The 27,690-nt window shown below is 44.9% G+C and overlaps 2 protein-coding genes and 1 long non-coding RNA gene across 3 annotated transcripts; 2 read left to right on the forward strand and 1 right to left on the reverse strand.

The window, feature by feature from the left end:
- Positions 1–7,299: 7,299 nt before the first annotated feature.
- tdo2 (tryptophan 2,3-dioxygenase) lies at positions 7,300–11,015 on the forward strand. Its single transcript, XM_004086478.4, has 12 exons — positions 7,300–7,411; positions 7,509–7,611; positions 7,695–7,785; positions 7,925–7,995; positions 8,250–8,377; positions 8,460–8,646; positions 8,726–8,833; positions 8,920–9,031; positions 9,123–9,180; positions 9,612–9,691; positions 10,038–10,128; positions 10,238–11,015. The coding sequence occupies exons 1-12, from the start codon at positions 7,377–7,379 to the stop codon at positions 10,389–10,391; spliced, it is 1,218 nt and encodes a 405-aa protein (XP_004086526.1). The 5' UTR covers positions 7,300–7,376; the 3' UTR covers positions 10,392–11,015.
- ctso (cathepsin O) lies at positions 10,481–27,269 on the reverse strand. Its single transcript, XM_004086479.4, is given in 9 exon segments — positions 10,481–11,135; positions 11,208–11,300; positions 15,271–15,434; positions 19,704–19,825; positions 19,916–20,083; positions 24,495–24,619; positions 24,751–24,856; positions 27,015–27,074; positions 27,076–27,269. Coding segments are annotated over 9 exon segments (1,002 nt in total). The 5' UTR covers positions 27,205–27,269; the 3' UTR covers positions 10,481–11,100.
- LOC110014769 lies at positions 20,085–22,178 on the forward strand. Its single transcript, XR_002289774.1, has 2 exons — positions 20,085–21,713; positions 21,827–22,178. It is a non-coding gene; the product is annotated as an uncharacterized LOC110014769 (long non-coding RNA).
- Positions 27,270–27,690: the final 421 nt, after the last annotated feature.

Consider the following 27,690-nt stretch of genomic DNA (forward strand, 5'->3'; position numbering starts at 1 on the left):
TCTTCTTAGGGCTGTTGTTCACGCTGATGGGACTAATTGGTGCGTCCACACAGAGAAAAGCACAAAGGCAGTGATCTGGGAGATTAGGGATTGAACTGCTGATTCTCAGATTTCTGCTCATCAAACCTGCATGGCTGTTCTTCAAAAGGAGGCTGAAGGCCGTGACGGGGGCTCAGGTGCTGCACAACAGGCATCTCGCCATTATTTTTAACCGAACCTGTCAGCTGAGACAGAGAACAAATATCTGCTATGAACTTTGCCTGTGAGCTGACATTACACACCCAACAAGAACGACATTTTCAGCTTCAACAAGCCACATTCAGAAAGCCTCCTGATACTTCTGGCTGCTTCTGTCACAGTTTTCCTAAAATGCTAAAACACAAAAGCCAACCCACTAAACCAAATGACCAGTTGTCTTAACACATTTACAGCAATTTTTGAACACAATGAACACACCGGGCGTCACTCATGACACACGACTCAGAATTGAAGACACTTGTTGTTAATGCAGAGACCACATGTGTAAAAGCAAGTCCAGAGAGCACAGTTTGATGAAGATTTCAAACAAACACAGTGGAGGAAGGCAGAGTCAGGGGAAGAGGAAGGCAGAGTCAGAGGAGGGAGAGGAGCAGGCCAACATGGGAGATGAACAGGTCCAGGAGGGAGAGGAAGACAAGCTCGCAACATCATTATGGACGAGATGCGAGCAACAGTCATTGACCGTGGTCCATGGCATGACAATGGCTGAAGCAGGACTAAGAGTCCCCCAAAAGATGCGGATGAAACAGGTCCATAGGGTTCCCTTTGAGCGTGACACAAAGACCTGCAGTAACCCTTGTGCTATCCTAGGTGTCAGGGTTGAGACGGGACACAAATGCAGGACAGCGAAAAGAGCTTCAAAAGCAAACAAGGTTTAATCACAATTGTACTTGAAATGACTGAAGCGAACTTACAAAACGACCCAGTGACAAGAAACAAACAGACCAGGGTTTAAATACACAAATGGGAATGACAAACAGGTGAGCAGACAGGTGCCGGTAATGACTGGTGAAGTTACCTAGTGAAACAATGAGCCCTGAAAGGAAGTAACAAAATAAAAGCCCAAAACCGGAAGTGAGAAAACACCCACCAAACCCGCCCTGGCTCCGGCTCCTGACAATACCCTTCCCTCAAGGGGCGCCTCTGGGCGCACCACCAGGCTTGTCAGGGTGCCGCTTGTGGAAGTCCTTAAGCATGCCCTTATCCAAGATCCTTGACGTAGGCTCCCAGGACCTATCCTCAGGTCCGTAACCCTTCCAATCCACCAGGTATTGAAGGCCCCGACCTCGACGTCTGACGTCCATAATGCGCTTGATCGTCCAAGCGGGCAAACCGTCGATGATGCGGGGTGGTGGTGGTTGGGCGGGCGCGGGCTGGAGAGGACTCGTGATGTAAGGCTTGACCTGGGAAACATGAAGCACAGGATGCACTCGCATGGTTCGTGGCAGACGTAAGCGGACTGCCACAGGGTTGATGACCTTCTCCACCACAAATGGCCCGATGAACTTGGGCGCGAGTTTCCTTGACTCCGTCCGCAGCTTGATGTTGGAGGTGGACAGGAGAACTGACTGACCCGGCGTGTAGGTGGGTGCCGGTAGCCGGTGCCGATCAGCCAGTCTCTTGTTTGCTGCAGACGAGCGTAGGAGTGCTGCACGAGCCTCCCTCCAGATGCGTCGACAGCGTCGGTAAAGGTGTTGCACCGAAGGCACGGCCACCTCCCTCTCCTGCTCAGGGAATAATGGTGGTTGGTAGCCCAGGGAACCCTCAAACGGGGACATACCCGAAGCTGATGACGTCAAGGCATTATGGGCATACTCCACCCAGGGCAGGAGGGTGCTCCATGACGACTGGTGACGGGAGCAGACGCACCGGAGGGCCACCTCAAGGTCCTGGTTAGTCCTCTCCGCCTGCCCGTTAGTCTGGGGATGGAAGCCTGAGGAGAGACTGGCCGAGGGACCAAAGGCCGCACAGAAAGCCTTCCAAACCTGTGACACAAACTGTGGCCCACGGTCAGAAACAATGTCCACTGGTATTCCATGTAGTCTGAACACATGTACGATAATGAGCCTGGCTGTTTCAGAGGCAGACGGCAGTTTCCTCAGAGGCACGAAGTGGGCTGCCTTAGAGAAACGATCCACCACAGTCATAACCACCGTCTTGCCAGCGGACGGAGGCAGTCCCGTGACGAAATCCAACGCTACATGTGACCAAGGACGACTCGGGACAGGTAAGGGATGTAACAACCCAGGTGGTGGTTGAGTGCTGACCTTATTTTGGGCGCAGATCATACAGGCCGAAACAAATTCCTTGGCATCCCTAGCCAAACCGGGCCACCAGAAACTGCGACGCAAGAAGGTGATAGTCCTGTGCACTCCGGGATGACAGGTGAACCGTGTAGCATGGGCCCACTGGAGGGCCTGGCTCCTCATGGCCCTTGGGACAAAGTCTGTTAGGAGGACCCCCCCCAGGGTCTGGCTCGTGGTTCTGGGCGTCCTTAATGTCCTTCTCTAACCGCCAGGAGAGAGCACCCAGAACACAAGCGGTGGGTATTATCGTCTGAGGGGTCTGAACCTCAACTAAGGGCTCCGACTGTCGGGAAAGGGCATCAGGTTTCACGTTCTTGGAGCCAGGGCGATAGGACACCACAAAATCAAAACGAGCAAAGAAAAGTGACCACCGTGCCTCTCTTGGGTTTAGCCGTTTTGCGGTCCGGATATAAGACAAGTTTTTATGATCCGTCCAGACCACAAAAGGCTGACCCGCCCCCTCTAACCAATGCCTCCACTCCTCCAGCGCCAGTTTAATGGCCAAAAGTTCTTTATCCCCGACGTCATACCCCATCTCCGCAGGAGTAAGCCTGCGGGAAAAAAAAGCACAGGGGTGCAGTTTGTTGTCCTCTTTATGTAGCTGGGACAATACCCCACCAACCCCCACGTCTGAGGCGTCGACCTCCACAATAAATTGGATGGAGGGATCCGGCTGAACGAGCACCGGCGCCGTAGTGAACAGGTGTTTAAGTTTACAAAAAGCGGCCTCAGCGGCTTCAGTCCAGCGAAACGGGGATGAGGTAGAGGTCAAGCCAGTAAGTGGAGCCGCAACCGAACTATAATGAAGGATGAAGCGACGTAAGTAATTGGCGAACCCCAGGAACCTCTGTAACTGCTTACGGGACTCTGGAGTAGGCCAGTTGACCACAGCACTAATCTTGGCGGGTTCCGGACGAACCTCCCCCTCAGCAATCACAAAGCCCAAAAATGACACGCTGGGGGAGTGGAACTCACATTTTTCAGCCTTGACAAACAACTTGTTCTCCAGGAGCCGCTGGAGGACCAGGCGAACATGCCGCCTATGTTCGTTGAGGCTCCTGGAGAAAACAAGAATGTCATCAAGGTAAACAAACACAAAATGATGTATGTAATCTCGGAGCACGTCATTTATGAGTCTCTGGAATACCGCCGGAGCATTAGAAAGTCCAAAAGGCATTACTAGGTATTCATAATGTCCCAGGGGAGTGGTGAAAGCGGTCTTCCACTCATCGCCTTTCCTTATGCGCACCAAATGGTATGCATTTCGCAGGTCCAACTTGGTGAACACCCGCGCCATCTGCAGAGACTCGAATGCGGAGTTCATAAGAGGCAGGGGATACCTGTCTTTAATCGTTATGGCGTTCAGCCCCCGAAAATCAATACAAGGACGCAGCGTCCCGTCCTTCTTGCCCACGAAAAAGAAACCTGCTCCAACAGGCGATGAGGAGGGTCTTATGAGGCCCTCCCGGAGAGAGTCAGTGATGTACCGGTCCATGGCCCCTCTCTCAGGTTTAGACAAACTGTAGAGATGACTCCTGGGAAGGGCGGCTCCAGGCAACAGTTCAATAGCGCAGTCGTAAGGCCTGTGTGGGGGTAAGGAAAGAGCTCGCGACTTAGAAAATACCTCTCTCAGATCGCGGTATTCAGGCGGAACACTGGAGAGGTCAGGTGAGGGCGGCTGCCCTACCGGGTCGGCGGAGTCAGCCCCTGGATACCGAGCTGAACGCAGACAGACTCCATGACAGTCATTACTCCAAGTCACAATACGGTTAGTAGGCCAATCTATATGGGGATTATGGAGAAGGAGCCAAGAAAAACCTAACACTACAGGATTATGGGAGGACTCGAAAAGGTAGAATTCTGTGTGCTCGTGATGATTTCCAGACAAAATGAGGTGAACGGGCTCAGTAATTTGGTTAACAGTAGCAACTGACTCACCATTAAGGGAAATGACCTTTAATGGATGGGAAAGGGACCTGGTCCTGAGACCGATCTGTCTGGCCAGCTCTGCATCCATAAGGTTCCGTTCGGACCCAGAATCTAATAACGCCTGAATGGAAAACCCCTTACCCTCAGAAAAAATTTGACCCTTCAAAATACAGGAAGTGGATGTAACACTAGTGGGCGCTTGACCCCCGCTCGTCAATGTGCCCACTCTTAAGGATGAGCAGAGGCTTTTGGGCAATCCTTACAGAAATGACCCCGCCGACCACAGTAAAGACACTCACCCGCCGCCATCCGCCGTCTGCGTTCAGTGGGAGATAACCGACCACGCCCTAGCTGCATGGGCTCCTCCGATGGTGCTGCCGGAACGGCTGTGGAGGTGACAGAAGATGAGTGAGTGGTAATACGACCATGGTCAACTGGGGACACCCTGTACGAGGTACCCGCCTCGCGGCGACCTCGCCGACGGTCCTGCAGCAGATTGTCAATACGAATGGCCAAAGCAATGAGCGGCTCCAGAGAAGAGGGCAACTCCAAAGGAGCCAAATGGTCCTTTAACTCCTCCGATAATCCCTCCAAAAACGCGTCTGTGAGCGCTGCGGGGTTCCACCCGCTCTCAGCAGCGAGAGTCCGGAACTCGATGGCATACTCTGCCACCCGGCGGTCCCCCTGAGTCAGCCGCATCAGCGCCCGCGCCGCCTCCCTGCCGGGTTTCGTATGTTGAAAAACCAGGGAAAATGCCTCTAGAAAGGCAGGGAGTGATGAGCAGGTCTCTCCCCCACGTTGCCACTCCGCAGTGGCCCACGCTCCGGCTCTGTCGGAGAGGTGAGAGATGATGAACGCCACTTTGGAGCGGTCCGTGGGAAAGTTAGCAGCCTGTAACTCGAAGTGAAGTTCACACTGGGTGATGAACGCTCGACAGTCCCCGGAGTCGCCAGAAAATCTCTCAGGACGTGCCAGTCGAATCCCCGAACTGGAAGACGTCTGGACCGGAACCACCGGGGTGGGCACAGGAGGGGATGGATGAGATGGAAGCGGCTGCTGGATCTGTCTAGCCAAGGCATCAAGGCGGTTGCCGATTAAGCTCAGCTGCTGCTCCTGGCGCCCCGACATCTCCAACATCCCTCGTCGAAGGCAGTTCAGCTGCTCCTCCTGCTGACTGATGATCCAATCCCGGTCACTGCTCTGGGCTCGTGCACTCTCCGCGTCTGCTGTGTCCATGGTGACTGGGTCGTAATGTCAGGGTTGAGACGGGACACAAATGCAGGACAGCGAAAAGAGCTTCAAAAGCAAACAAGGTTTAATCACAATTGTACTTGAAATGACTGAAGCGAACTTACAAAACGACCCAGTGACAAGAAACAAACAGACCAGGGTTTAAATACACAAATGGGAATGACAAACAGGTGAGCAGACAGGTGCCGGTGATGACTGGTGAAGTTACCTAGTGAAACAATGAGCCCTGAAAGGAAGTAACAAAATAAAAGCCCAAAACCGGAAGTGAGAAAACACCCACCAAACCCGCCCTGGCTCCGGCTCCTGACACTAGGCACTTTAACATTGGGAGTTGGGTCATCTAGACCCACTAGACAGTGCTCTGAACCTTTTTTCTTCAATGATTTGTGATCTTCACTGGTGTCCATGGATTACATGAAATCTTTCCACCTTTATCCACCTTTGTCATGGTAGGGAGAACACGTCAATGTAAGGGGGGGTCATCTAAGATAGCACAAGGGTTAAATAAATCAAACCTAAATAAACTTAAATTAAACAACTGAAATATCCCCTGCCATGTGGATGAGGTGATGTGGCCCCACGCAGCTCAGCGACATGATGCCACGCAGTGATTGTGGTATAAATACTGTAAAGTAAATAAAATAACTTCACACTCAATCATGTTTTCAAGAGTACTGTTGTGTGTAACAGATTCAGTTTTCACACTGAGATGTGTTACAGTAGTGTACATGCAGAATTTAGATTAATACTCTTCATATGAAACTCACAAATCTAAATGCCTAATCCTCTTCACAGATCTAAGAACATCCATCACTGTAAAGTTTCTAAAAATATGCATTGGCAGTTGTGAAACAAATAATTTTCTCACAAACTGAGCATTGTGTTATCAATTGTTGTGCTGTAGTGTGTAAAGACGTGTTTATTGTTTACAGTTTTGAAAGCTTGGAGCTGCTCTTCGGCTGTGAAAGTTTGCGTTTTGGAGTGAGAAGGTGTGGTTGTGTTTCTGTAGCTTTAGAAAAGGGTGTTGTGTTTAGACAACATGGAGGACACGGTTGTGAAATGTGTTTGTAAAATGTCCGTTTTTGAAAAGAGAAAATCCATCTGAATGTGTTCTTACATTCAGGCCCAAAACCCTTGAAATGATGCATCTGCAATCATGATCTAAACAAAACATTAACCAATCGGCAAATATTTACAGATGAGTCCAAAGAGCTGCAGAGATGCAAAAGAAGGAAAGGAAACGTGATCCTGAAGCTTCACACAGAAATAAAATCACAGAAGTGTCGCTCGTGCTGTCAGATGACTAATGGAGAAGTATTTCATTAAAAAACAAATTAAAACTGTTGATAAAAGATGAACATAAGAGTGCAGAAAGAAGCTGGTGTGTGAAATCCGGCTGTCCTGTACCTTATGTAACCGCTGCAAAAACCCCAGAGAAGCTCTGAGGACAAACACAGAAGCTCCATGACCCTGAAAACCCCAAACAGAAACTTCTCGATCCCCAAGTGTCCAAAGATTTTAAGTCTTTACAGTCGTTCATCACTGGGGTTCCTCAGGGCCCACGTCGATTAGCTCAACTGCTGGTGAGCCATGTCTTTACTATTTCCTGTTTTTATTCTGTTTTTCTCTTAAAGTGAGCTCAACAAAGATCAGGGTGAAGTCATGGCTTGGTGGCTAAAGGTGAACGGCAGCTGCAGGAAGCAAACAGAGGCGGGCCAGAGAGCACCTGAATGCTCGGAGGTGATTGGATGTGATGAACCCTTAAAAGCCTGGATCGCACTGAAAACAAAGTCAGTTGATTTCCAGAGATTAGAAGAAGTTTTTGCTGCGTTACTCCCCACCTGGACAGACATGAGCGGATGTCCGTATTTTGAGAAGAGACATTTGTACGTTCAGGCTGCTGCTCCTCTGAGGGATGTTGGAACTGTCCTTAAAAAGTGGAAGATTCCTGTAACACAATGTTTGTGTCTCTTAACGCTGTAGGTTATTCAAAAACAAACCTCCAGCTGATGAGGATGAGGACGCCTCGCAGGCCGGTGTCAACAAGGCCAGCAAAGGAGGAATCATTTATGGGGACTACCTGCAGGTTTGTTCTTACTGCTGAATCCGGGGCTTTTCAAGATACATTTAAATCAACAAGCATGTTTTTTTTTTCTGTCCAACGTTCAGCTCGACAAAATAATCACAGCTCAGGTTCTGCAAAGTGAAGTGAAAGGCAACAAAATCCATGATGAGCACCTCTTCATCGTCACCCACCAAGGTGAAACTGATTCCAAATCTGATTCTTAATCTGAAAGATTATTCTTGTTATCCAATAAACTCGAATAAACGCACACGTTCAATCTATGATGTGACATTAGAGTGAAGGAGAGCCTGAAAATGTGGATTTGTTCTTTCAGCTTATGAGCTGTGGTTCAAGCAGATTTTGTTTGAGCTGGACTCCGTCCGAGAGATCTTCGTCAGCGGACACGTAAGTCCTGAGAGGAAGACCGTTTCCCTCCAGATGAAGCAGTTTGAGTGACAGTGTCAGCACAGAAAGCTGAGTGAAGATCCAGCAGCCATCAGTATGAAAAATGAAAACATCAGCGAGGTGTCAGCTTCATGTGATGGATGTGAAGACCACACATCCATCACTGAGCTGTAGAAATAGCAGCAAGAGAAGAGCCATTCAGAGACTGACTGACGTTTTTCTGTATCTTGAAATTTGGTTTTGTTTTCCTTCAGGTTCGCGATGAACGCAACATGCTCAAAGTCAACACTCGTATCCACCGGATTGTGATGATCTTCAGACTGCTGGTCGACCAGTTTGCAGTTCTGGAAACCATGACAGCCCTGGACTTTTTTGACTTCAGGTGAACTCGTGCTCTCATGCTTTCTCTCTTTCCAAAGCAGCGTCCTGCTGTTTGTGGTCGCTGACGTGGGTCATGTTTACAGGGAATACCTTACTCCAGCCTCCGGCTTCCAGAGTCTTCAGTTTCGGCTCTTGGAGAACAAGATCGGTGTGCCGGACAACCTGAGGGTCCCGTACAATAGACGGCACTACAGAGACAACTTCAAAGGCCAGCAGAGTGAGATGCTGCTCTCTGCCGAGCAGGAGCCGACTCTCCTGAAGCTGGTTGAGGTCAGACCTGGAGCTGAAAGGAAGGGTTCTGGTTTAATGAATCAGCATGAGAGCATGTTCCATTGTGCTGCCGTTTCAGGCGTGGCTGGAAAGAACTCCGGGCTTGGAGGTGGACGGGTTCAACTTCTGGGAGAAACTGAGGATCAATATATATGAAGGATTGAGCAAAGAGAGGCAGAAAACGGAGGTAAAAAGGACGTCAGCTTTCAGAAGAAGATGCTTCTGCTTTATCTGCAGGCCATAAAAAACGAATATTTGTGTGTGGAATAACAGAAAATGGCAGATGGGGAGGAAAAAGAGGATCGGAAGGCAGAGCAAGCCAAGCAGAGGGAGATCTTCACCTCTCTGTTTGATGAAAAGCATCACGACCACTTGGTCAGCAAAGGTTCGTTGTTTTTTCTGTGAACTTCAGACCTCAGTAAGGTTCACACACTAGCTGAATTTGAAGGTGGTATGTTGTCGTTTTTGTTCACAAGGTGAGAGGCGGTTCTCCTACAAAGCTCTGCAAGGAGCGCTGATGATCTACTTCTACAGGCAAGACTTTCTTTAGAATTACTCCTTCAACTGCACACACAAAGTAACAAATCTCTGCTCTTATGGTTACACACCTGTGTGCATGCCGTGCACACTCCCTCCCCCTGTAGCGTTTCCATATCACAAGCTCCCTCTTTGTGAGCCGTCATATCAATCCAAAGGGCCCCTCGCCCCCCCACACGGAGCTCAGTTTTACCTGAAGGCGCCAGGCAGCTTCTGAGACGTGTGAGAAAAGCAAAATGTCACATGAGGCTCATTAAGGCGGCAGCAGAGCTCACAGAGTCACCCAGCAGTTACTGCAAAGTCATAATGAGTACAAAACTGCTGGGTTGTTGGTGGAGAACAGATGACAGCTGCTCACGTTCCAAATGCAGGAAAACTTAGATCACAAACATGCAAAGTAAAGCTTCACATGTGCTTTTACCTATCAGGGAGGAGCCCAGGTTCCAGGTTCCCTTCCAGCTGCTCACCTCCCTCATGGACATCGACACACTCATGACCAAATGGAGATGTGAGCATTGGCATATTTATTAAGATCACAATATGAACAGATCATTAAGTGGACCACACTGCAAAAAATCCACCTCTTACCCACTAGATGTATGCAGTTTTCAGTCATTTTGACCACAGGTAACATCTCAGGTCTTTTTAGTATTTTAACTTAATTAATTAATTCAACCTCCCAGATCTGTTTCCTGTTGAGTCCTTTTTGAAGCATTACAATTTACCGGTAATCTGAGATGAGGTCAGACAAATGTCCTCGGTATGATTTAGAGTTTTTGCAGTGACTTTATGTCTACCTGCTTTCATGAGGTAACATGCCGCTCTTTCCTTTAACTGCTTTCACTCATTTCTAGACAATCATGTGTGCATGGTGCACCGTATGATTGGCAGCAAAGCGGGCACAGGCGGCTCGTCTGGATACCAGTACCTCAGATCCACTGTCAGGTAAGGGGAACCTTTTTTCTGTTCCAGCTGGGATTTTCTGGTGGTCTGCATCGGACAAACTTCAAAGTCCAGAAGTTACATAACTGGAAACGTGCACGTTTTGTCTCAGTGACCGCTACAAAGTGTTTGTGGACCTCTTCAACCTGGCAACATTCCTGGTGCCGCGCCACTGGGTGCCCAAGCTGAACCCCAACGTGCACACCTTCCTGTACACGGCGGAGTGCTGCGACAGCTCGTACTGCAGCAGCGAGGAGTCCGACTGAGGCGCTGTTGCACTGCTAGAGCGGGTCGACGCGCCAGCGGTCGCCAAGCGCATGAGGTGGCAGCCCCACAAAGGACAGAAAACAGTTTAGATTCATTCCATTTAATGCAATGTAGAAAAACAGCAGATTTCTTAAAGAAAATATACACATTTATGAATTAAAAAAATATATACAAAAGTTTTTTTCACATTCAAAGAGGAGAAACCTCTTTTTTTACTGTTAAACTCAAGTGAGCAGAGTGCTGCCTCATGTCCCGTCACATATGAGGGAGGCGGCACCGACTGACCTGGAGCCGCTCGGATCAGGGAGGCGGGGGGGCGGGCGGGCAGGACAAGGCTTCAGGGTTCTCAAACAAATCCAACAGGAGAGCTTTGGCTAAAGTGAATCAGGTTCCAGCCATATCTCTATTTATGAAAACACATTCATGTCTTGATCAGACAGCAGGACTCCTTCATCCTGTCACAGACAGCTAAAGTGGATTTATTCTGTATAGTATTCTATGTGTATTCTATGTATTTATGCTGTGATTAATGTAATCCTTGGTGTACAGATGTAAATCTCAGTCCTGTTCAAACTTGTATTTAATGTGATGCATAATGTGTACAGTAAAGGTTATGAGCAGCAGAGGTGAAGGCTGTTTTCAGAGCTATACGCCCACATGCTTTGACTCTCACAAGGCCGCGGCGGGATAATCATTCACATGTTGCTGTCAGACAGAGACGGCGGCCACTGAGTCTGCGATACCTGGAAGAGAGACACCGGAGGTTCACCTCACCGCCAATGCCGACGCATCCAGACAACCGTGACGTAACCTACCACAAACGTCTCCACCCATTTTTATGTAAACATAGCCCTCGTTCCCCCATGAGGTTCCCCAAGAGTTCTGCACAATCCAGTATGGAACATCTCCTGCCACACAAAAACTGGAATTTAAGTTTATCCTTTCATAATCCCTTCAGACAAAACATGAAGCAAAAAACCAAGAGAAGAAGAAAACTCAGCTCAGCTTTCCATCAGACCAGGAATCACTCAAAGTTTTTCTGAGCAGACTCCTCGCTTCATTTAGGGATACGTTTCTAATAAGCGTAAAATGCTCAGTTACACTTAAATCCATGTTTCACTTCAACACTGAGTGTTTCAGGCACACTTTTGGATTATGACATTCTAATTTAGTCCAAAACCCAAAATAATGTGACCTTTTTTCTGCATAAGAAGTGAAATACTAGGATGTTTATGAAACGTAATAAGCAGAACTCCCAGGACAGAGGTGTTATCATCCAGAGAACCAAAAAATTGTAATTTTAATTCAAATTCACCTTTAAATTAGGAATTTTTTCAAACACTAAATAATATGAAAAAGGATTGTATGTGAGAGCTGGACTGAGTCAGCGTGACGTCACACATAGAACAGGGTTTACTTCCAGCTCCAAACCAAATGAAGTCAATTCAGTCGCCGTTCTTTCACAATATGTTGGAGCCAGGCGAGGTTAGTAAGCAGGGATTGGTCCAAGTCGGTCTGATGTGTCGTTTCTATGGCAATCACTATCGCCAATCAGGAGTGAGCTTGAGAATCTGTCCATCGCTCAAGGTTGAGCCAGCAGGCTCATTGTACTTTTATTGAGGCATCTGATTGGTCAGTTTACAACTTGAATAACTTGAACTAGAGAAAACAAAAACATCATGAACAGAATGAGGATTATCAAGAACATATTAAAAAATAGTTATTAGAACTAGAATGGTTCTTCTGACCAATAGAATGACTGAGTAACAGCTGTTTGTTGAGAAGTTACAGTAGTGGAAAGAATGTCAACAGAGAAGCTTTAGCTTTAAGGCCCGTACACACCGGTACGAATATCGGCCAGGGCTCCAGACTAACTTTTTTCACTAGGAGCACAGTGGCCCCTAAGTGAAAATTTTAGGGGCGCAACCAGAAAATTTAGGGGCGCATACCGTAAATCAACATGCTAACCAAATCTACTAATTTCCACTGTATTACTAATAAATACTTTAAGAATAGATGCAGAAATTACAATGTGCTGTTTCAAATTCAGTGTCATATTTTATTCTGCACTTTTGAAGATGCAACAAGAAGGTAAACTGACAGCACCATCGCTGTCATGACAGTACAAATAAGTAAAGAAAATGGATGGAAATTTATCTTTGTGACACCAAATAGGTGCAGCCAAGATGCACAATAACCGTGTTTGAGATCACTCAGGTGAACTCAACGCTGCGCAGATCACCTGGTGTGAGACGTATATATATATTTTTTTGCTCCAACATCAACTGTCAATCATCACAAAAATATCGCGAGAAAGGGGTGGGAGCAAGGGGCAAACCTACCCGGACACAGCTGGAAACTAGAGACTACAAAACAATGCATTATGGGACATGTGTCCTGATGGTTTTTGTAGTGGAGTGATTAATTAAAATAATTTAAAATACCAATTCATTAAAAAAGGCTACATACATCACAAAACATTAAAATAATCATAAAATATATAATAACAGATCATACTAAGGGGGAGAAGAATATTAAAACTAAATTGAATGTTAAGGACAACTCCAACTGTTGTCCTTCAGTCTTGCTGCAGATTCGCTTTCATCTCACAGCCCCCCCGCCTGGTGTCCCCAACGATCCAGGCGAGGTGCCGGTTCATCTCAAACACGTCTATCGTTGCATTTTCCCCACGTATTTTCAGTGTGTCTAAAACTAATGTTGTTTTATCCCGCACGTGTTTAAAGTTCAAGCCCCGTTAGCTGTCACGCATGTACGTGTGGGACATTTATTCTCCTCAGCTGACCCGACTCCCGCGGGACGGGAGCGGTGAGCTGCCGTAACCCGTTTGATGCGCCGCCGTAACCGTAATCAGAACCTAAACCTTCCTCCGGTTCTGTGCGGCCCAGAGAAAAGTTCAGCACGGACTGCATGTATGTAGAAAATTACGAGCGAATAAATGTGTTCTAAAGGAAAGTAAGGAACTCCTTAAAGTGGTCCGGGGAGGGAGGGGGCTGTCAGGTGTCCTGCTTTTAAGCCCGGTCATTGTCACGCCCCCAAGAGTCATATACCCTACTGTGATTGGTTGCTTTGTCAGCTCCGCGCACGACAATGTAAAAGTGTCATTCATACAAACTGGCGGGCTGCAGTAACATTAAACCTTCATATTAAGGCGGGGACCGCAAAATATCATCTTGGGGGCCGCAAATAGCCCGCGGGCCGCGAGTTTGAGACCCCTGCTGTACACTCTGGCACTGGTACACTAGCCACAGGTCGGAAGAACGAATCAATAGTTCGCTTACCCATAGCTCAGACGCACATATCAGGTTGTGACATTTGTCTCAGTTTCCTTCCCACAGATGTTTACGCGCGCTCGATTATCTCTAGGCCCCGCCCCCTCCACGCATTTTAGCCACTCACAGTGGCTTTCCCTATTCTTCTCACACGCAGTGGCCGCCTCACAGACAGGTATCACGCGAGAGTGCTCGCGTTTCATGATCATTCATTGATCATTGAGGTGCCCCTTCCACGTTTAATGTATAAAAAATACGAAGGGTGGGGGAGGCAAATTTACTGGTCGCACATGTGCGACTGGATGTAAAATTCAGTCGCACACTCTCAAATTTTGGTCGCAAAATGCAACCAATTGCTCGCAGTCTGGAGCCCTGTCGGCGCACGTTATTCGGCAGTGTTTTTCAACACGTTTTTTGTGTTCACACCCAAGTGATTTTCGCTGACGATAAGCCGAGCAAACATGCAATTTCATTCCCTGACATTAGATGGCGCTTAATGTAAAACAGAAATACTCCTGTACACAAGGTGGCGCTGCGCAACTTTACGCTTCTGAAAGTCACTTTTCACTCAGAAGAAGAGAGCAAGTATTTACGCGCTTGTCAGAATCAAACAAAGAAAACATGAATAGTTCCAGCACCAGTAGCTCCAGCTCCAGCGATGAAGAAATTATTGTTCTGTAGAATGATGAAAGACGCCGGAAAAGACGTTGATTTTGGGTACATCCCATAGTTACGAGAGGAGAAGAACATGGGGAGTTTTATCGACTGGTACAAGAGCTGAAAAATGTATCATGAGCGTTTTCGGGGATATTTTAGAAATGTCCGTCAGTGAGTGCATCTTCTTCGTCTTATGTCTTCGCGGCAGTGTTGACGCTACTTGGCGTATATCTTCTTCGCCGTTACGTATGTGTGCTCAGCAAGACAGTTTTGTGTTTGAGCGCCCCCAAGTTGAGTTTTATTGTAACTTCAGAAGCTCCAAAAGCTCCATTCTCATTGGTCGTATAGTTTTTGACGCGGCGCGTCAAATCAAAAAAACGATCCCGAGGCGTTTTTTAAAAAATGACGCTTTTACGCGTGGCGTTCTTCGCGTCGGTTTTTAAACGTCGGCGAATATCGCGCGCGAAATTCGTCCCGGTGTGAACAGGCCTTTAGAGTGACAGAAGTGAGGCCTGTGAGAACAGAGTTCTTGCTTGTTTCTAGAAACTAAAGAATTCTTTTCTGCTCCATTATCAAAAATCCAACATTAGGATTTTCTGGATTCTTTTTTTACATTCTGTCTCTCCCTGTGGGAGTGTTTCTTTGATGAACATTACAGATCAAATCCACTTATTAAGTGAATCAGAACCTGTGACTTTCTGTATCTACATCGACTCCAGACCCCTCCCCTGGCCCTTCTCTGCACATAACACCAGCGTCTCAACTCCAGGACGCGAGGAAGAAATGATGCCTCATCTGCGGCAAATTACCTGGATCAGGTGTGTTTGGCCAATAAGGAGCTTAAGTTTGAGACCTGTGACCCAAAGCATGACTAGCTGGGATCAAAACCCCATCTTTTGATGAGCTTTGGTGAAGAAGGGGGAACTCGTACCTGAAGTGTCGTATCCAACCACTAAAACTGCGTGGTTGGGCCACTGGCTGGAGCAGTGGTGCTGGATGATGCCTCCCAGGTAATCCTGCCAGCTGACAGCGTCCACTACAGCCACCAGAGGCCCGTGCTCCACAAGCTGAGCCATCATGGCCGGCTCCTGGCCTCTGAGGACACACACCACACAGGCTTACTTTGTTCAGTTTTTGTGGTTTACAGAAACTTTGCCCCACATTCTTCTACTTATTGCTTCTGCAGAACATCTGCGACTTGTCTCACTGCATGAGTGCAGAAGATGATTCCACTCAAAGGTTTTTCTGATGCTTTCCTCTGTCAGGTTCTTTCTGAGTATGTACATTCATTGAGAGAGGGTTTTTTAATGACTGAACATGTGCAGAGAAGGTGAAGAACAACAACAACAACATTTAGACAAACATTTGTGTTTAGCCGTGTGAAACACTGATATCCTAAAGGGGATGTAACTTCATTTCAAAGATGCATATAAAATAAAAATAAACAATATATATATATATATATATATATATATATATATATATATATATATATATATATATATATATATATATATATATATATATATATATATATATATATATATATATATATATATATATATATATATATATATATATGATACATTGACAATCATAGTTTAAAAGCAAAAATGAAAATGAGATTGAAATTGAAAAAGAACTGCAAAAAAGAGATAAATTATTCCATCCCATGGATGGAGGGTTTTGGATTAGGAGTGAAGTTTTCTTAAAAAGATCCATCTAAAGAGAAGTTTGTGAGTTTGTGGTTTAGTTGAGATCAGATTCCCAAACATCACATTTGTCTTTACTTAGAAAATAGAATTAGGAATATTTGTTCCACAAATCATTTTTTAATAGCATTTTATGCAAAAAAAAAAAGTTTTGGGTTAATGTAAGTTTACATTTTTAGGTTAAAGTTCCTCCATTTTTTTTATTTACAGATACATTGCTAGTAAAAAAAAAAAAGAACTATTTAAAGGATAAATGTAGGATAGACTAACATCGTGATCGCTAAATTGATTATTTTAAAACCCAGTCCTTGCACAGACCTACTTCAGTGTGTCTAAGACTGAAAACCCTGCGCTGAAGTTAGCTTTTGATTTAAGTCGTCTGAGTCTGCAGTTTAGGGAAAGTTAAATTAGGACCTGTTAATGACACCGAAACAGGAAACCACCACATCAAGACAGTTCCAATCAAATCAATTAAACACAGTTACTTCATTCTTTCCAGTCCTAAAAGATTCCAACTGGGAAGAATGAATCAGAAGCCAACTTCAACATGAGTGTTTGAAGCAACAGTGTCCATGAGCATGTGTTGTTTTTAAGCAGTTCATTTTCTTGAATTTTTGTTGTAACCTTAAGCTTTGTCACCTCTGCACAGAGGCTGAGATAATGGAGAAAGCTTTTATCCTAGATCATTATCCTCCATGAGAAGACGCCATGCAGCGTCCATGAGCGCGTGTGACATCAGAGACGGAGATCCTGTCTCAGTCTGCAGGTTTCTCTGGATAGCTTCTGTTTTGCGGCTCTCTGAAAGCTCGGCTGTCTGTCTACGGCTGGATTAACCAAGTGGGCAATCGAGCAGTTTCTCCTGGACGTTTAAGGTTTGTGCTACAATCCCCAATGTGTGTCGACCTAATGCAGATGTGCAGGAATGCCCTTTTTCCCTATAGTTGTTTTTAAAATGTCGGACAGATTGGTTAGAATGTGCCACTGATGTTAAAGCCATGTAGAAACGGCTAAGCGGGAGTTTAAAAAGATTCTTGATCTTATTTTATTGTGAATAGTTGCTCTCAGAGGAACCACACAGCTGGTTTTGATAATGCCAAAAACAAGGTAGCTTTGCCTGTCCTAAAGTTAGCTCTAAGCCGGAGCTGCATGTTCAGACACTAGTCAGCCAAAAAGATGGCGAACAAAACCAGCATCCAGATCACGAGAAAGCTTGTTCTGCAAGCCCACCCGCTGCTAGGCTTTGTCATGGGACAGCCCAGGTTCTTGTAGCTTCACACCTTCGCAGGATCCTGAGAAGCTCCTGGAGAAGGAGATGCACGGTGGAGCTGCAACCCTCCAGATCCGAAACCTGAGTATCTTTTATCAGTCAGAGACCCCGCCGGGGCTCGGCTGCAGACTTTGAGACAATCAAAGGGTCTTGAAGGATTGGCAGCTGAACTAACCATCTACAGGCTGTGTTTACTGTTTTGCCTGCAATTTAATGTCCTGCAAAGCAGACACACAGCACTTGTTAACAGATTCTGCCACAGGAATCAGCTAAGTGAAACTTCTGCTTATCTGCTACGATTCCTTAAACAAAATGGACTTAAAAGAACATTTTCCAAACCTTTGTGTTGAACACTCCTCCTGTCTGCAGCTTTGAAGGTGAGACATCATTCCTGTTTTACAGAGTGTGTTGACGACCACCATGTCACACACGGTATTGTCTGCACTGGATTCTGACAATCAAGCATGACCTTGTGAGAGCTCTTGGTTTTGAGGATGCCGTGCATCAGTTTGCACATTTATAGTCAAGGATGAAGATTGCTCTGTTAGGATTCTTGCTTAAAAACACTTGGGAGTAAGCAATCTTAAAGGTGAACTGCTGTGAAGGGTTTTTAAAGAGCCAGTGCTAGGTTTGGTTGTTCACACTGGTGTTTGTATTGTAAACAATTAGCTTTTGTTTGAAGCACTTTTACTACAGAATCAAACTGCTCCTTCAAAAGACAATGAAAGAAATTTAACTGAGTATAAATATAGGGGCCTTTTTGGGACGGGTTTGGATGTAACTAAAGATTTACAATATTGTCTTAGCCCATAAGAACCCCAGAGACATTTTTCCTTAAAAATAAAATATCTTGGACCAAGTGGACCATAAAGAATATTTCTGATGCTTTTCTGTTACAGTGATGTCACCAAGGGTTCTTACTGGGCATAAAACATATTGATTAATTATATGTTTAGATCAGTACTTTCACTCTCGCCTCAGAGTGAGAAGGTTATGGTTCAAATCCCGGCTGAAATATTTTTTGTGGGGTTTGCATGTTTTTGTGTGTTTTCTCCGGGAACTCTGGTGTCCTCCCACGGTCCAAGAACAGTCTCCATCAGGTGTGACTGTAAGGGTGTGTGGAGCACTCCCAGCATCCCTAGAATGGGAATTTAGCAGGTTCAGAGAAAATATCTTCTTTTTTTTTTTGTCTATCAAAATGTTGAATTCTTTAGCCTGAAGACCCCACATTCACAAAATGAAAATGCCTTGTGGACATAGATACTGGGGCCCTTTTTTTCCCAGGGCACTGAAAAGTGTCGGTCCGGCCCTGGGTCTGACAGCAGGAAGTGTAGAAAAGCAGCATGTCCAAATAGCTGTTCCATTTCTGTGCAGATGCCAGAAAAGGCAAAGCTTGAAACAAAGAGTGACAGTGAGAGCTGTGAGCTGCTGAGGGCCAGCAATGCTCTGAGTCTTGCTTCTTTCTGCAGGCAGACGGCCTGCGGTAAATACATTGCTATTAAAGAAGCAGAGCGCGCTCCTCAGATCAATGAAAACACATTTCAGAAGTTCTGATTGTTTCTTCACAATGTCATAAGTCTCCATTCAGACCATAAAAAAGTCAATCAGACGGAAGATTCTCAAAAAGACATAAACCTGATCATTTAAAAGCTTCTTCTTCAGTGCCGTCCGTTCAGTCTTATTTTTCATGTTTGCTTGCAGTAGAAAGACTTCCTGTCTGCAGCTGCCTTTAGATGTTTAAGTGACCATGTCCCCCCTTTTGAAGCTTACATGACAATAATCTATGATAATATTAGTAATAATAATCATTCTATTAAGTTTCATTTCTGTCACAAGATTAAATGACAAAAAACCACGAGTGCAAAACATTCTGGAGGTTAAAAAGAGTCGGTGTTGTTCTGTCTGTGATTGAAAGCAGGTTTAAGTGTTGAGTGAAGATGAGAGAAGAGTGAGAGGCGTTCCGTTTCTGAGGTCAGAGATCCCCACGGTGGTGAGGCGAACACGAGGGGCAGACAAGTGGACAGAGGAAGATGAATAAAAGACAACAGGAGGAAGTGGAGATGCTTCTCCATTGCTCAGAGAAATGGAGGAACCGGGCCGTTAATGGCTTTGAAAGGAAGCAAAAGGATCTTCTGGATTCCCTGCTCATTGTTTGAGCAGGAGAGGATTCCTGCAGTGTCGGGTAAACAATGACAACATGTGATTAAACTCAAGTGCTGTAAACAAAAACGTGAGGGTCACAGTCGAACAGCGCTCTGGTCCTCAGCCCCCCAGGCCAGTCTGTGTAGGGACCAAACTTCTCTCTGGGTTTCCATGAATCTGCTGTTCCTTCTAAAGAATGTTCAGCTTTTCCAGGTAGAAAAACTGTAAAAACGAGTCATTTACCTGAAGTTATGGACAGTAAAGTTCTTCACAGCGACGCCTTGGTGTGTCTGGGAAAAGAACCGGCAGATCTGGGCCTCGGCCTGGTACGGATACTCTGCTGCCGTCACCAGCTTCTCTCTGGTCTGGATGGAACACACAGGTCCACACGGGTGGGTTTAGTTGTGGAGTCAGTGTCAGGTACCTGGACGTGTCAGGTGAAAATGAGAGCACACCTGTAGAAGCCAGCTCAGAGCGGCGGTGGGGGAACCCCCGCCACAGCCTTTGTTTGTGAAGGAGCAGTCCAGGAGCTGCTGCACGCTGAGCCGCTGCAGCCGTGACCCCCCCACAGCACGGGCAGACTGCACAGCACCCACCACGCTGAAGGCCCAACAGCTGCCGCACTGCATGGGACAGAGGGAGCTTCAGCATCTCCACATGGACTATGAGAAACAGCTCTTTGCTGCCATCTGCTGACGGACACTTCAGGCTGCATCTGTGCATGGTCAGGGCCTGATCTGCCCTGTCCACTTTGTTTAATCCGTAAAAGTCATGAAATGAGCCGGAAACCCCGCTAGCATTGAGCTTGCTAGCATGGCTAGCACAGGAGAACATTGTTTTTAATGAATGGTGATAGTTTTTCATGCAACGTCTTACTTTCTAACATCTTTTTTCACTAGCAGCTACTGGTGGAGCTCCTCATCTGACTGTGCTGGCGTCCTCCAGTTACATAAAGTACACATTTGATCGTTTAATATAGTAAAAGATTTCACAAACAAGAAAAACTTACTGGAACCTTCTGAAAGTGGTATGTTGAGCTAAGACTCTGAGTTATTTGGTAGCCAATGAGCTACTGGATGTTGGGGAAGTCCCGCCTCCCCTCCGCTTGATTGACGTGTCGCTGATTTTACGTGTGCAGGTTTTAGTATCGAAAAAAATAAAAGCATGACGCAAAAAATAAAAGCGCGACTCAAAACGACGATTTCAGAATGGTGAGAAAACAAATCAGCAGCTGATAAATATGATTGTGCTTTGGGTTATATCTTTTGGTTGCAAATTGTGGGTTTTGATTCTCAATTTATGCATTTTGATTCGCGGATTTGGGGTTTTGATGCGCAATATATTAGGCGCTGAATTGACACCATAGTACGAGGACAGTACATTGTCATACTTCAGAAGTTCCGCCATAAGTTTGAAAGCATAGGGAAAGTCTAACGGGCCATTCGATTGGCTGAAAGTGAAGGCGCCTGCTTTGCTGATGAGTTTGAATGACAGATTCATTAGCCAATGATGACATTAGTTGACCTGCTGGGTCAGGAGAGTCTCAAAATCGACTGCAGGGATTTCTTTCACAAATGAGAGTGAGTTTGTAAATGCACATTCTGCAATTCACATGATCTGTGAGTTCATATTACAAGTGTACCTCAAAATTATGTTTGTGAAGCATTTATTGTACATTTCTCAAACATTTATTGTGTTTTTTTGAAGCACAGCGTGCACATCTGTGGGAAACAATTATTGTGCATTTGTGAAACACAACGTGTGCATTTCCAAATTGATATTGCATGTTTGCATAGAATTACAGTTGTAAATCGGAGTATGGATTTCTGAATTATGAGACTGTTCTGGACTCATAGAGAAGGGGCACAAAGAGACACATCTGCCCCCCTGGAGGGATTTCCAACGCAATGTGGATGTTTCTAGCATGTGCATGAAGTCAGAGTGAAGCCACGACAAACTCGGCTAACGCTCAAAGACCCCCCAGCAACAAACCCCCAGAAAAACGAACATAAATGTTATCAAAAGCAGGGCTGTCTTTGTAAAGTTCAATGTTCTCAGGTCCTTTTGAGTTCTGAAAACAGGGAAACCAGCAGGAGAAAAGCCCAGCTGATGTTGGTCAGCATTCACGAGTACAACACTGCAGCCTTCTCTGTCTGAACTCGACCCAGAGGACACCGAGCACAGGGAGAGGACAGCATGACTCAACAGAACCAGAAGGAAACTTGGGCCTGTTCGTGTTGGCCTCAGTTAAAGGTCAACAATTTCAAAGTTTGGAATTTTTAGATCAGCACCTTCTCCTTAAAACTCTGGAATGGTCTAAAACAGATGTTCCAGTTATTCTGTTTGTTTGCTTTCTGTCCTCTCAGACGGCAGCAGATGTTCATCTTCACTGGGTCTGGTTCTGCTGGAGGGTTCTTCCAAACCTTCCTTTCAGAGGCCGCTTTCTTCGCCCCCGTCACCCTTTATTTGCTCAGAAGAAGATTACATGGAAAACTCTTTGACGTTATTTGTTGGTCACTTATAAAGACCAATAAATATAAAGTAATAAAGATGATTTATACGTTTTTAAGGATTTGACTGAATTGGATTATAATAATCTGGAATCTTTATAATGACTAGAACAATGGCTTGCTTTGATCTTGCTTTCTTTTTGTGTAATTACTTCAGACAACCTCCAGTGGGGATTGGTCCTTTATGAATAAATTGATTGAATTAAAATTGATGTTTTATTGTTTCCAAAGAGGTTAAACTCTCTTATTACCTTTTAGAAGAGAGACAATATTTGTCATTTAACGAATTAATTTTTTAATATTCTGATACAACATGATTAATCTGTGCAGAAGAAAAGACCCAGAGGTTCTGGTTCATCCTTCTGGATGGTGGTAGGAAAGAGAACTCAAGAACAAAGTCTTCCTTAAACGTAATCATTTCATTTCCTGGAACAGATGGAGTATGCTCAGTATTGCTGTCAGGTGCTGTGGAATCAGCAAAGTGAATTCAAAGGTTTTTAGGAGAGGGTCAGACACGACTGGCTTATGAGGAAACACAAACTAACGTTCAGTTTCTCTGCTAAAAGTGAAGCTGAAGCGTGTGCCGCTGGAGCAGCTCTGAGCACATGTGAGTGAAACACCAGAACCAAATATGGAAATAATCTGTCATTGTCATGAACACTGAAATCCTCTGCTATCATTTTTATCGCTTTAAATCAGATATAAAGTCAAAGTATTAGACAGAAGCAGCAGGAAAGGTTTGTCACAGTAAAAGCTTCTGAAGGCATAAATGCCCCCTATGGAGGCACCTGTGTGTCCATGCACACCATTATTAATAGACATCAAGTGTCTTATCTACCTGTAAGCTGGTAAACACCAGAGACTGTCTTGTTTACAGCTACTGAGAAGTCACCTGTACCCCCCACCAGTGCTAGAACTCAGACCCCAAATGTGGGGATGGTTGAAGTGGGTGGAAACCCTGAATGTGCAGCACAAACGCTGCAGAGCGAGGGGATTCGCTGAAGCAGATGGCAGAGCGCTGAGAGGATCTTCACACATTATCATTTCAAATCACAAGTTCCTTATGGAGTATCTTCATGATACATGAGAAAACCTGTGGTTTCTGTGCTTGTGCTATTGGGTCACTGCTTTTCCAGTCTGACATTTCTCATACAATCCTCCCACAGCATTCAAAGTCCCACTCCGATCATCTTTAGATCTATTTTCAAAGCATTCCCAGTGGTATTTTAATTCTGATTCTGCTGTTTTTAACTGAAAAAGTTGTGTCGTCTTCTAGGACATAGTGGGGCGACAGTGGCTCAGGTGGTTGAGCAGGTCGTCCAATGATCGAAGGGTTGGCGGTTCGATCCCCGCTCCCACCAGCCAAAATGTCGTTGTGTCCTTGGGCAAGACACTTCAGCCTCCTTGCCTCCAGTGTGGCTCCACTGGTGTGTGAATGTGCATGAATGGTCCCGGTGATGGTCAGAGGGGCCGTAGGCGCGAAATGGCAGCCACGCCTCTGTCAGTCTGCCCCAGGGCAGCTGTGGCTACAACCATAGCTTACCATCACCAAGTATGAATGAGGAGTGAATGAATAATGGACACAATGTAAGCGCTTTGGGTGTCTTGAAAAGCTCAGATAAATCCAATCCATTATTATATTTTCTGCACATCGGCAGGACTTCATTAGAAATTCACCGCTGAGTTGTGGTGACCGTTGACGTGGAAGTAAGCCTTGCTTATTTCCCATCATCCCTTTGTTCACACTCTCTCCTGCAAGCTTACATCCCCTCACAACACGAACATTACAATTGCGACAAAAGATGTCAGATTCCAGCTTAGACAAGGAAAATGAAGACTTTAATGGATCCAGGTGTCTAGAAGTGGATGCATCGGGAGCGGAGCAAGGAGGGTGTGGGCTGCAGATTGTAATTTCTATATCACTGCCACAAGTTTTTGGAACATCATTCTTTTGCTGCTCCTGACTCAGACATGCAATTTTGAGCTTTTTTTTTATTTTATACATGTCCTCCATCATGAGAAAAATGCCACCCAACTTGGGCCTGAAAACAGGGTTAGAGCTTGGTGGGCCTCATTCGTCGTGTCACCATAACTTACAACGTTAACTACTTTAAAAGATGTGGTAGGAATTGTCCCTCTAAAAATGATATATAATAGAAATGTGTATTTCAGCACCTAGAGAATTGGTCCATGAAATGTCTTTTACATGTACGTAAAATATATTTATGTCTTTATGTCCTTTACGTGAATGTAAGAAGTGTGTGTTTTTTGTGGACATCTCTTCTGTTTTCTTTTGATAAATTAAAAATAGTCTGGCTGTGATCAAACAGACCCCCAGACGTTAATTCAGTGTAAACCTACAAGACAACACGTTCAAAAGCTGTGCTTCTTCCCGGTGTCGTGTTTGTCCCTCAGGCAGTGGCCTGGTGCAGAAGCCTCCCAGTGTGGGTGGGAGTGTCTTCATGACCTGCATGACCTCTGTCAGCTGATCCACGCTCCTCACATCTATCAGTATAAAGCTTACTGCTAGCTGGTCCTGGACCGCTGCCACAACCGCTTTGTCTCTCCAATCAAATCTGGCTGGAAGCCCCTCCGCCGGCAGGCCAGAGAAGGGGGGGGCTCTGCCACTAGTCGCTTGCAAATAAATGCCTGGAGGAAAAAAACATCAGTTTCACACTCTCAGTTATAAAAGCATGTAGTGGAAAAACAGTCAAGACAAACATTTAGGACAAACTTTTCTACTGAGAGAAATAATGATTTGTGGAGTCAGCATCAGTTACCTCTGAATTCCTCCTGAGACAGGTCGGAGAACTGGTTGAAGCCATAAGTGGCAGACTGGGCTTCTGTGGAAAATGAGTTCAAGTGTGTGTGACGCACAGCAGCTTCCTGCAACACACGCATGTATCCATGGTAACAATGTTACGTTTGTAAGGGACAGGCATTTCAGGGATGGGATGAGCCATCTCTTCCTGTAGTTGAGGCTTTCTGGTGGAGGTTCCTGAGCTGTGAAAGCAGGCCCTGCTGCAGGCCTCAGGTGTCTGCTCCGCGTATCCGTTACACACCCATGTTTTTGGACTGCAAGCTGCTATTTCTGTGATCTCGGTTGCAGCATTTTTTGAAAATCCTCAAACCTCCAACATGAAGGCCAAGTCCTGGAATTAAGTAGAGATGGGAATCGAAAAGGTTCCATCACTCGGGCTGAATGGAATCGATAAACTGGAAAAATGTCAAAAGATTCCAAGGAATTGAAACAGCATGGGCCGGTTCCCAAGCAAGAACCGGTTCTCGATTCCCGTCTCTACAAATGAGGCGTCCCAAAAAAATCCACACCCGAACTAGACAGCTCTGTCCTCAGACATGACGATGTCAAATATTTATTGACCAAAGTGATGAAATGTCTTTTTCATTCAGGCATCAATCATCCCTCAAACAACAGCCATCAGCAGGTTTTGGTAACAGTCTTGTCAATGGAACCCTCATCCTCATCTCTGCTGCACATCCCTTCAAATGCATGTTCCTCACTAACCTGACACCAGTTAAGAGGGAAATCCCTTTAGACAAGACAGACTTTATTTAAAAAAAAAGGCATTGAATAAATAACAAAACAATATTTCCTTTACTTTTAGTTCTGTTTATGAACAAGGTGTATCCATAATGTACAGAAATAAATTACTTTTCATTTAGGTCAAGTCTCTATTTTTAGCAACAGAGCTTGATCCACATCAGAGATCAAAGATTTTTTTGTACCGAATCCCTGCATTTTAAGTTTACCAGTAAAAAACGGTATCATGTTTTAGAAGAAAGCTTTACGTTAGATTAAACCGGGGGTGTCAAACTCATTTTGGTTTGTGGGCCACATTCAGCCCGTCTGATCTGTAGTGGGCCGGACCATAACATAAAAGCAAAATAAAAGCTTTGTTTTAGTTTTTTTACTCAATTTGAAAAAAAAAAATGCCTCAACCAACATAGTAGCCTAATCACTTGGGGCCAATGGATCTTGAATAAACTTAATTTCAATTAAAAAAAAGTTGGTCTATTTAATTTTATACAGACTGAATATTTTACATCTGACACTGAAGCAATCCAGAAAATTTTCTGTATAGTGAGTCTCTTAGTGGTGCTGAACGTTATATTCTTTCAGGACTGCAACCTGTTGATGACATACCAAGCATGCAGGTTTTGCATTCAGCTTCGTGAAAGAAAGAAAAAACTCTGTCCATTTTTCCTGGAAATCTCTTCACTCCACTTCACTTTTTGACAACATTTTGGTCATTAGGATGTCGCTACTGATCATCCTTATAGCAAGATAACAGCGCTGAGGCTCGCAGGGAACCAAAGTGCATCTTACCCAGATGCAGAGATGTTATGTTTCGTCTTTGGTACATGCAGAGTTATTTTGTTTCACCTGTTTAGCTTTTCCTTTGCTCTCCCTAGTGGCGGAATTGCGCATTTCGGTTATTTCTTTAAAAAATCATAACTCGCCACAGGAATGGACTAGAAACTTGCTTTCTTTTTTAAACAATCTTGTGATTTTTACTATTCATGTGTGGGCCAGACTTAACCACCTGGTGGGCCGGATACAGCCCGCGGGCCGTATGTTTGACACCCCTGGATTAAACCCATGATCCTGTTTCTGTTGGAGTGAAAGGAGCTGGTTCTGTCTGCTCCATTGGGCTTTTACAGGAAGTGGAATTATTTCATTACGAACCACAAAACATCAGATTACTTAGGATGAGAATCATTTCATTATTTTTATTAGTTGTTGTGCATTATTTTTTTTCGTTTTTCTTCATAGTTACGAATATATTTAATATAAGTATGAATGTGTACATAAATTGTGTTCCCCCTCAGTTTTTATTGTGTCTAAGAGTAAAAAGGTGCCTCTTTTTATATGTGGATTAAAATATACCCCATTTTCTATTTGATTATTATTATTTTTATTATTTTATTTAAAAAAAAGCTCAATTGGGAAAAAATAAAGCAAGAAAACATTCTGTGATACCAGTGTTATTGTAACGGCATTTCCGGGTCTTTCGTTCCTCACCTGAAAGTGCAGAAGCCGGCGCTTAAACTGGTCGCCGCTGCCGTCAAACAGACGGTTAAATGTTTTTTCTGAATTTGTCGAATTCGAACGTAGACACATTCAACAAAGAGCGAATGTCAGCCGACCTCACACTTTCACTCAATACCGCGGAGGCGGCTGCGGACAGAGCCACGAAAACCGCCGTGATCATTCTGCCGATCAACCGGCGAACGTCCGAGGAGAAAATCACGCGGGAGTTCAGGAAACGAAAGTTTCATGCTGCTGTGGAGCGGAAACGCTGCACGCATGCGCGGCTTCCGGGGGCGTATTTTGAAAACTTTTTTTTTATTTTTTTTATTGAACTTCAAACAAACACAAACACAGAACGACAGCGAAAAAATAAAAACGAATAAAAAACAAACAAAAAATTAACAAACAGCATTAAAGTTGTAGTTTACAATACTAGGGAACGTCATACAACATTTAGCATATAGTCTTCATTGAAAATAGACAGGTTTATTACATTTTTTTTTATTATTAATTAATTTCAGAAATTTAGAATATAAACTAATCTCTTTATGAAATGTGTTGAATAACATTCTGGCTTTTGTAAAACATAAAGTGATTTTTGTTTAACAGAATCTCTAATAACCCTAGTATTTTTTGAAATAAAAAACCACACAGAACTTAAAGACAT

This window comes from Oryzias latipes, chromosome 10 (genome assembly GCF_002234675.1).
Source record: "Oryzias latipes chromosome 10, ASM223467v1".
Lineage (NCBI taxonomy): Eukaryota > Metazoa > Chordata > Actinopteri > Beloniformes > Adrianichthyidae > Oryzias > Oryzias latipes.

Bases quoted from the DNA above. Each gene is read 5' to 3' on its own strand.
- tdo2 (XM_004086478.4), top strand. From the start codon at position 7,377: ATGAGCGGATGTCCGTATTTTGAGAAGAGACATTT. The intron at 8,378-8,459 runs GTGAACTCGTGC...TCATGTTTACAG, and splicing joins CTGGACTTTTTTGACTTCAG to GGAATACCTTACTCCAGCCT. The intron at 10,129-10,237 runs GTAAGGGGAACC...GTTTTGTCTCAG, and splicing joins TACCTCAGATCCACTGTCAG to TGACCGCTACAAAGTGTTTG.